At 43.3% G+C, this 10,586-nt stretch overlaps 1 protein-coding gene across 1 annotated transcript in view; it reads left to right on the top strand.

Moving 5' to 3' along the window:
* Positions 1-1,089: 1,089 nt before the first annotated feature.
* The window catches only part of MAP3K6 (mitogen-activated protein kinase kinase kinase 6), a 105,065-nt gene continuing 95,568 nt past the window's right edge, over positions 1,090-10,586 (top strand). The window contains exon 1 of the mRNA XM_070764158.1: positions 1,090-1,881. Within this exon, the coding sequence (XP_070620259.1) occupies positions 1,491-1,881 (391 nt within the window). The 5' untranslated portion in view covers positions 1,090-1,490. The remainder of the gene's footprint in view (positions 1,882-10,586) is intronic.

Here is a 10,586-nt window from a genome sequence, read left to right as displayed (position 1 = left end):
AAGGGAGGAAGGAAGAAAAAGAGAAAAAAGGAAGTGAGAGAAAGGAAGAGAAAAGGAAAAAAGAAAAGGAAGAAAGGAGATGGAGGGAAGAAGGGAAGGAAGGAAGGAAGAGGGAGTAAAGGAAGGAAGGAAGAAAAAGAAAAAGGAAGGAAGGAGAGAGGAAGAAAAAAGGAAGAAAAAAGGGAGGGAGGAGATGGAGAGGGAAAGGAGGGAGGAAAAGAGAGAAAGAAAGAAAGAAAGAAAGAAAAATATATATTTTTTTAAAGGTTTAATTGGATTTGTATGCCACCTCTCTGCGAGGACTTTGGGCAGCTCACAGCATGTACAAAAACAGAAAACAGTAATAACAATCCAATTGTATATTAAAACAATCTTTAAAATCCTAATTTAAAAAAGGAAGGAAGGAAGGAGGGAGGGAAGGAAGGAAGGAAAGAAGCAAGCAAGGAATGACAGAGAGAGAAAGAGAAGGAAGAAAGGAGGGAAGGAAGGAAGGAATGAGAAAGAGAAGGAAGGAAGGAAGCAATCAAGGAATGACAGAGAGAGAAAGAGAAGGAAGGACGGAAGGAAGGAATGAGAAAGGGAAGGAAGGAAAGAAAGAAGCAGGCAAGCAAGCAAGGAATGAGAGAGAGAGAAAGAGAAGAAAGGAGGGAAGGAAGGAAGGGGAAAGAGAAGGAAGGAAGGAGAGAGAGAGAAGGAAGGGAAGAAGGCAGGCAAGCAGGAGGTGGAAAGAGGGAGGGAGGGAAGAAGGAAGGAAGGAAGGAGAGAAAAAGAAGGAAGAAAGCAAGAAAGGGAAGTTCACTATCACGGGGTTGGGGGGATGGGACGAGATGAAACTCAAAAGTCCCCCACAGAGGCCGCCGCCGTCCAGCTGTTCCTTGCGGGGCCCCCAGCCCCCCCCCCCCCCCGGCCAAGAGACACACCCTCCGATCTGGCAGCGGCGGCCGCTCCAACTTTCCCGGAACTCGGGGCCGGCGCTTGCCAGGCAGGAGCCGTAAGGCGGGCGGCGGCTGGAATCCAGAGGCCGGGCCGGGAGGAGCCTCTTCCCCTCCGCCGCCGCCTGCCTGCTCGCCTGCCCGGCCGGCCTCCCTCGTTGCGCAACCGGGGCGGCCGGGCTCGCCACCCCACCGGGGAAGGCGGCGGGGAGAAGACACCCAGCCGGGGCCCTTTGCCCGGATTGCGCCAGCGGTTGGTGCGCCCGCCTTCCCCGCCCCGAGGAGCGCCCAGGAAAGGCGAGCCGATCCCCGCGAGGCTTCCGACGGCCACAGCTGCCCCGGGGCGCCTCGGCTCGCCCAACGCCCCCGCTCTCGCCCGGGTGGGGCCGCCCGAAGCCACGTGGGCCGCCTCGCGCCACCAGCTGGGAAAGTTTGTCCGCAAAGGGAGACAGGAGGGGAAAGTGGCCAGCGCGCGCGTGCGAGGGTGGAAGAGAGAAAGTGCCGCCCCCCCGATTGGCTGTCGCGGTCGCTTTGATGTCCGTCGGGTGTTTTTTCTGAATGGCCGAAGAGGCGCGCTCGTGGGAAGCCGCGACCGGCCGGCGTCGAGGCGGGATGGAAGCCCCGGCGGACGCCAGACCGGGCCGTGCCGGCAGCCTGTGGCAGGACACGCTGGCCATGGCGCTCACGCCAAGCAAGCCGCTCGCCCAGCTGGCCGGCCAGGGCTGCCGAGAAGGCGGCGGCGGCGGTGGGAGCAGTAGCGGCGGCGGCGGCGGGAGGACCCGAGCGCTGCGGGTGGTTTACGTGGTCACCGAGGACCGGGAGAAGCCGCTGCCCTTCTTGTGCCTGCGGGAAGCCTGCGCGGAGGTGCCGGCCACGGAGCTGGACACGGTGCTTTTCGGGACCCTCATGCTGGGAGACTCCGACAGCCTCGGCCGGTTCTATAACGCGGGTGAGTCCCCGGCGCCCCAAGCGCTGGCCCTGGCCCGGAGGCTCCGCTTGGGTTCTGCTCCAGAGGGACTTGGGTTGGAAGGCTCAGCTGTGGGGTCCCCGCGCCACCCCCTAAAGGGCTAAAGTTCAACCATAAACCCGATTTTCCCCTTCCTTCCTTCCTTCCTTCTTTCCTTTCCTTCCTTTCTTCCTCCCTCCCTTCTTCCTTCCTTCCTTCCTTCCTTCCTTCCTTTCCTTCCTTATTTATTTATTACATACATACATATATAGGGAGGGGGTGGCATATAAATCCAATAACTAACTAACTAACTCAATCAATCAATCATACGTACATGCAAGAGATATGCATGGTTTTTCTTAACTGTTTATCTGCTTGATTGTTGATTTTAGATTTATTTATTTATTTATTTATTTATTTATTTATTTATTTATTTATTTATTTATTTATTTATTTATTTATTTATTTTGTCCAATACACAATGAGGGTTTTAGTGGGTATATATCTATATACATAGTAAAATACATGATGAAGGTTATAGAGGAGATACTCATAGTAAAATATATCTAAGAAATAATAGAAAAGAAGGTATAGTAATAGAACATATCAATGAAAGAATAGAAGAAGAGATATAGCAATAGAAGAAAGGTATAGGAGATATAGGAGAGCAATAGGACAGGGGACGGAAGGCACTCTAGTGCACTTGTACTCGCCCCTTACTGACCTCTTAGGAATCTGGATAGGTCAACCGTAGATAATCCAAGGGTAAAGTGTTGGGGGTTTGGGGATGACACTATGGAGTCCGGTAATGAGTTCCATTCTTCGACAACTCGGTTACTGAAGTCATATTTTTTACAGTCAAATTTGGAGCAGTTAATATTAAGTTTAAATCTGTTGTGTGCTCTTGTGTTGTTGTGGTTGAAGCTGAAGTAGTCGCCGACAGGCAGGACATTGCAGCATATGATCTTGTGGGCAATACTTAGATCTTGTTTAAGGCGTCTTAGTTCTAGGCTTTCTAGGCCCAGAAAGTTTCAAACTGTTTTAGGAGATTTTATGTTGTATTTATTTGTATTTGGCTGTGAGCCGCCCAGAGTCCTTCAAGAGTTGGGCAGCATATAGAGTAGAGTAGAATAATAATAATAATAATAATAATAATAATAATAATAATAATAATAATAATAATAATAAAGATAACAAACTTAGTGTGATGTGTGAACCCAGTTTAACTGCGAGAAGAGAAGAGAATAATTTTATTGGCCAAGTGTGATTGGACACACAAGGAATTTGTCTTTGGTGCAAATGCTCTCAGTGTGCATAAAAGAAAAGGATACATTTGTCAAGAAGCACCAGGTACAACAATTAATGATTGTCATAGGGGTCAAATAAGCCATCAGGAAACAATCAATAGTAATAAAAACCTTAAGGATACAAGCAACAAGTTACAGTCATAAGTGGGAGGAGATGGGTGGGAGGAATGAGGAGAAAAAACTAGTGGCAATAGTAGTGCAGACTTAGTAAATAGTTTGACAGTGTTGAGGGAATTATTAGTTTAGCGGAATCCAAATAAGTCCATATAAGTCCAAACAAATAAACAAGCAAGCAAGCAAACAAACAAATAAGTTTATCAAAGCATGTACAATAATAGCAAGTATTGGTATAAACATAAACCAAAAAACAAAGTAAGTACCGATAAATTTGGATAATAGGACAGGGGTGGTTGGCACAGTGGTGTGCTTATGCACACCTCTTACAGACCTCTCAGGAATGGGGTGAGGTTGACAGCAGACTGTCAAAGGTCAAACGTTTGGGGAAGAGGTTTTGGGGGTTTGGGAGTCAAAGTTTTTGGACTTCAACTCCCAATTTGGGAGGCAGCTGGTTGGTAATTGTAATGACGGGACTCCTGCAAGCAGAGGTTTGAAGCTCTGACACATCTGGTTTGTTTATTCCAGCAAGAATTGGGTGGGTGGGTGGGAGGGAGGGGGGCTAAAACCTGGGTTACCATAAGCCATAATGGGGCAGTCTTAGTTTTATGGGAATCCAGCAAATTGTGGATTGTAAGGGGTTGCATCTACGGAGAGGGGCGGCATACAAATCTAAATAATAATAATAATAATAATAATAATAATAATAATACCTAGTTCAATACACGGGCTTAATATACTGCTGGAAAAAAATAAAGGGAACATTCAAAGAACAGATCCTCGATCTGAATGAATGAAATATTCTCATTGTTCTGTACAAAGTTGAATGCGCACAACAGCAGGTGAAATTGATGGTCAATCAGTGTTGCTTCCTAAGTGGACAGTTTGATATTACAGAAGTTTCCTATGCTTGGAGTTATATTGTGTTGTTTATGTGTTCCCTTTACAGTGGTACCTCTACCTAAGAACGCCTCTACTTACAAACTTTTCTAGATAAGAACCGGGTGTTCAAGATTTTTTTGCCTCTTCTCAAGAACCATTTTCCACTTGTCTAGGAATCTCCTGGGAGGAAACAGGGCCAGAAAAGGCAGGGAGAAGCCTCTGTGGGGCCTCTCTAGGAATCTCCTGAGAGGAAACGACCTCTACCCTCCCTGTGGTTTCCCCAATCACATACATCATTTGCTTTTACATTGATTCCTATGGGAAAAATTGCTTCTTCTGACAAACTTTTCTATTTAAGAACCTGGTCACGGAACGAATTAAGTTTGTAAGTAGAGGTACCACTGTATTTTTTTGAGCGGTGTATTTTGTGTAGATCTTTCCTGAAAATTTTCTGAAACTTGTTGCAAGTTTGAATCTATTCTTTTGAGATCTCGGTAAAGCCATGCCTTCCTTTCCAAATATAAGAACCCAATTATACCTTAGTAAAGGTAGTAAATCAATTCTACCTATTCTCTGGGAGAGGCCCGTCCCTCTCTCTCGGCCCAACCTACCCCACAGGGTTGTTGTTGTCATGGGGAAATTGGACGGAAGTGGGTACCTAATATGTTTTGCTGCCTTATTTATATAAATAAAGGTGGGAAATAAATACATAAATAAATGCATTCCTATATGAACCGAGTTTTTTTGCAGAAACTTTGCAGCTGCAGCAGTCTGTGGAAAAAATTCAATTATGTAGACCGGATTTTCAGTGGCTTGAAAAAGCTTTCACAAATTTCCATTTCTTAGAAACTCTGCAATTGCTGCAGTTTTAAAAATGATTATTAAATTACTTGAAGTTAATGGGAAATTAATACGCCGGTTCTTGAACCCATAAAGAATTAAATTTCATTAAATGTCACTTATTTGTTTCAAGACATAATACTTCCCTCCTTGTCAAAGCAACTCTGAGCAGTGTGCAGAATTTAAAATGAAATTGATGGCAGAAACACAATAATTATAAGTGCAACATTGGATCACAAGAAAATAAAATAAAAAATAAAGGCATTGTTTTGTTGTTCATATTGGAAGATATTTTATTCCACAACTTTGTTAATGAAATCTAGACTAATTATTCAGTAATCTAGTAAAATAGAATTGAGTATTATGTAGAAAAGATCAGCTGAATGCTTTTAGTGCATCTAATCCTATAGGTTTCGAGGCAAAGAGCTACAGTATTTTTTGGAGTATAAGATGCACCTTTTTCCTCCTTAAAAGAGGCTGATAATTTGAGTGAGTCTTATACTTTGAACGTAGCTTTTCCCCCCAGTCCTAACTAGCTGCTAATGATCTTCCCAGATCTTACCTTGCAGGCTCTTTCATCGTTTCTCTATGCGAACAATGTTTTCCAAGCCCTAAGTATTTGCAGGGTTTTTTTCATTGCTCTAACTTGGAAGCATAGAAGACTGACGGCAGAAAAAGACCTCATGGTCCATCTAGTCTGCCCTTATACTATTTCCTGTGTTTTATCTTAGGATGGATCTATGTTTATCCCAGGCATGTTTAAATTCAGTTACTGTGGATTTACCAACCACGTCTGCTGGAAGTTTGTTCCAAGGATCTACTAGTCTTTCAGTGAAATAATATTTTCTCATGTTACTTTTGATCTTTCCCCCAACTAACTTCAGATTGTGTCCCCTTGTTCTTGTGTTCACTTTCCTATTAAAAACACTTCCCTCCTGAATCTTATTTAACCCTTTAACATATTTAAATGTTTCGATCATGTCCCCCCTTTTCCTTCTGTCCTCCAGACTATACAGATTGAGTTCATGAAGTCTTTCCTGATACGTTTTATGTTTAAGACCTTCCACCATTCTTGTAGCCCGTCTTTGGACCCGTTCAATTTTATCCATCTCTTTTTGTAGGTGAGGTCTCCAGAACTGAACACAGTATTCCAAATGTGGTCTCACCAGCGCTCTATATAAGGGGATCACAATCTCCCTCTTCCTGCTTGTTATACCTCTAGCTATGCAGCCAAGCATCCTACTTGCTTTTCCTACTGCCCGACCACACTGCTCACCCATTTTGAGGCTGTCAGAAATCACTACCCCTAAATCCTTCTCTTCTGAAGTTTTTGCTAACACAGAACTGCCAATGCAATACTCAGATTGAGGATTCCTTTTCCCCAAGTGCATTATTTTACATTTGGAAACATTAAACTGCAGTTTCCATTGCTTTGACCATTTATCTAATGAAGCTAAATCATTTACCATACCTCCAGGAATATCAACCCTATTGCACACTTTACAGTCATCGGCAAATAGGCAAACCTTCCCTACCAAACCTTCCCATATTAAAAGAATAAAAGAATAGGACCCAGAACAGACCCTTAACCGGCACATTACTTGCTCCAAATAAGTTTCTCTCCAGCCCTAACCAGTTGTTAACAATGTTCCCAGCTCTTAATGGCTTGCAAGCTCTTTCATTGTTACTCTCTGCGGATAAAGTTTTTTTAAAGCCCTAACCAGGGGATAAAATAATGTGCTGGTTAAGGACACTAGCCAGATGAATACTGGTAAGCAGATTTATATTCCAAAAATATGGTGTTTTTCTACGTCTATTACTTTATCATTTTAATTGGAAATGGCAAAAAGTTATTATTTATTTATTATTATTATTCATTATATTTGTATGCTACCCTTCTCCGAAAACTCAGGGTGGCTCATAAGGTACAATTTAAGAAGCAAAGCATGCAGGACAAATCTAATACTGTTGTTTGGTTTTTAAATATGATAGGGTTTTATATGCTTCTTTTTTAATATTAGATTTGTTTCGCTATAATATTGTTTTTTATTATTGTTGTGAGCTGCCCCGAGTCTTCAGAGAGGGGCATACAAATCTAATAAATAATAATAATAATAATAATAATAACAACAACAACAACAACAACAACAACAACAACAACACCAATACTCCACAGTCTGCATTGGTTGCCGATCAGTTTCCGGTGACAATTCAAAGTGTTGGTTATGACCTATAGAGCCTTCATGGCACTGGACCAGATTATCTCAGGGACCGCCTTCTGCTGCACGAATCCCAGCGACCAGTTAGGTCCCACAGAGTGGGCCTTCTCCGGGTCCCGTCGACTAAACAATGCCGCTTGGCAGGACCCAGGGGAAGAGCCTTGTCTGTGGCGGCCCCGGCCCTCTGGAACCAACTCCCCCCAGAGATTAGAATTGCCCCCACCCTCCTTGCCTTTCGTAAGCTACTTAAAACCCACCTCTGCTGCCAGGCATGGGGGAATTGAGATACCCTTTCCCCCTGGGCCTTTACAATTTTATGCATGGTATGTCTGTATGTATGTTTGGTTTTTTATGTTAATGGGTTTTTAAATCATTTTTAGTATTTATTGGATTATTATTGTACGTTGTTTTATTACTGTTGTTAGCCGCCCCGAGTCTCCGGAGAAGGGCGGCATACAAATCCAATCAATCAATCAGTCAGTCAGTCAGTCAGTCAGTCAGTCAGTAAGTAAGTAAGTAAGTAAATAAATAAATATTATTATTATTATTATTATTATTACACTTAATTTTGGAACCATCAACATGCAAAGCACATTCTTTTTCACTGAGCTTCTGCCTGTCTAAATCCTTCTGTTTTTAGCAGATGCAGAAAAATGCAGAGCCCGGTTAGAGAGGAAGGTCTTTGTAAGGCCATCTTAAAACATTTGCAATCTCTCCCTCCCATATAAGGCTCTAATTTTCTCTGGAGGATCCCGGTGGTTATTTTGCTAATAAAATTAAGGATATTGCGCAGTATTTGCAAACTACGATAAGTCTTCTTTTTTGGGGAATCGGGATATTTTTTATTTATTTTTATTTATTCATTTGTCCAATACACAAATACATACATGTAGTAATATATATAAGGGTAAAAGTGAACTTAGAGGAGAGGATATATGAAAGAAAGAAAATACAGTGATACCTTGTCTTACAAACTTAATTGGTTCCGGGATGAGGTTCTTAAGGTGAAACGTTTGTAAGATGAAACAATGTTTCCCATAGGAATCAATGGAAAAGCGATTAATGCGTGCAAGCCCAAAATTCACCCCTTTTGCCAGCCGAAGTGCCCGTTTTTGCGCTGCTGGGATTCCCCTGAGGCTCCCCTCCATGGGAAACCCCACCTCCAGACTTCTGTGTTTTTGCGATGCTGCAGCGGAATCCCAGCAGGGGAATTCTAGCATCGCAAAAATGAGTGCTTCGTTGGCAACAGAAGTCCGGAGGTGGGGTTTCCCAGTGAAGGGAGCATCAGTGAAATCCCAGCAGCACAAAAACACCTAAGTCCTTGAAACCCCACCTCCAGACCTCTGTGTTTTTGCGATGCTGCGATTTCACGGAGGCTCCCCTCGCTGGGAAACCCTACCTCCGGACTTCCGTTGCCAGCAAAGCGCCCGTTTTTGCGCTGCTGGGATTCCCCTGCTGGGATTCCCCTGCAGCATCACAAAAACATGGAAGTCCGGAGGTGGGATTTCCCATGGAGGGGAGCCTCAGGGGAATCCCAGCAGCGCAAAAGTGGGCGCTTCGCTGGCAACAGAAGTCTGGAGGCGGGGCATCCCAGCGGCAGCGATGGGTTTGTAAGGTGAAAATAGTTTGTAAGAAGAGGCAAAAAAATCTTAAACCCTGGGTTTGTATCTCGAAAAGTTTGTATGACGAGGCGTTTGTAAGACGAGGTATCACTGTATATATAATAAGTGACAGAAAGGAAAGACAATTGGACAGGGGACGAAAGGCACACCGGTGCACTTATGTACGCCCCTTACTGGCCTCTTAGGAACCTGGAGAGGTCAATCGTGGAGAGTCTGGCCTCTTCCAATCTGTTGTTTATTGTATGACTCTCCAGACGTGTTGCCCTTGTTTGGTAAGACAAGAGTTTCTCCTGCTTCATTTTTATTTCCTAGTCTGGTGTTTTTCAAACTTGGAAATTTTGAGACTTCAACTCCTAGAATTCTCCCAGCCAGGATACATTGAAGTCCACACAAGGCTGAGAATAGCAATAGTGATAGTGCTTAGACCAGTGAAGGGCCACCACATTTTTTACTACCACACTGTGGGCGTGGTTTATTTTGTGGGTGTGACTTCCCAGACAAGTGGGAGTGGCTTGACGATCATGTGACCGGGAGGGGGCTTAAAGATCATGTGGCTGGCTTACAGGTGGCCAATCTGACGTCACTCACGTCAAGAGTTTGGGTTAGGGCGCCTGGCCTCTCCTCGCCTCAAAGAGATACAATTTCCCCATCTATTTATTACTATTACTGAACTTTCAAAATATTCAATTCAATTTCAATTCAATTTATTAGATTTGTATGCCGCCCCTCTCCGAAGACTCGGGGCGGCTCACAACAACGATAAAAACAGTATTATAATAGCACTATTTATATACTTTTAATTCTATGTATATATGCCGTATGTGTACATACATATTACACAAAGGCACCCCAAAATATACACTATCCACTATATAAACTGTGTGTTTACATACACAAACACACAGACACACACAAACATACAGCTCTCCTAAAATTATACATATTCAGTATTGGATGTGCAGGGGGAGGGCATTGCATTTTTAAATTATTAGATTTGTCTTGAATTGTTTTATTGTTGTTGTGAGCCGCCCCGAGTCTACAGAGAGGGGCGGCATACAAATCTAATAAAGAAAGAAAGAAAGAAAGAAATTTTGGGCATGGACACAGACTGATGTATATGGACCACTGTACAAGTCCATTGTTTTCTCCCATGAAATATTAAATTATACCTTAATTATACCTTTCAATTGTCACTAACTTCATCATTTGCCTCCATCAGATTCCTAAGTAGGCATCTGTTTGCTTTATTATTATTGTTGTTGTTGTTGTTATTATTATAATAATAATAATTATTATTATTATTATGCACTTGGGGAAAAGGAATCCTAAATCTGAGTATTGCATTGGCAGTTCTGTGTTAGCAAAAACTTCAGAAGAGAAGGATTTAGGGGTAGTGATTTCTGACAGTCTCAAAATGGGTGAGCAGTGTGGTCGGGCGGTAGGAAAGGCAAGTAGGATGCTTGGCTGCATAGCTAGAGGTATAACAAGCAGGAAGAAGGAGATTGTGATCCCCTTATATACAGCGCTGGTGAGACCACATTTGGAATAATACTGTGTTCAGTTCTGGAGACCTCACCTACAAAAAGATATTGACAAAATTGAACGGGTCCAAAGACGGGCTACGAGAATGGTGGAAGGTCTTAAGTATAAAACGTATCAGGAAAGACTTCATGAACTCAATCTGTAGAGTCTGGAGGACAGAAGGGAAAGGGGGGGACATGATC

Source organism: Erythrolamprus reginae, chromosome 11 (genome assembly GCF_031021105.1).
Source record: "Erythrolamprus reginae isolate rEryReg1 chromosome 11, rEryReg1.hap1, whole genome shotgun sequence".
Lineage (NCBI taxonomy): Eukaryota > Metazoa > Chordata > Lepidosauria > Squamata > Dipsadidae > Erythrolamprus > Erythrolamprus reginae.
The sequence above is the reverse complement of the archived record's forward strand: the minus strand, read 5'-3'. Positions and strand labels throughout refer to the sequence as shown.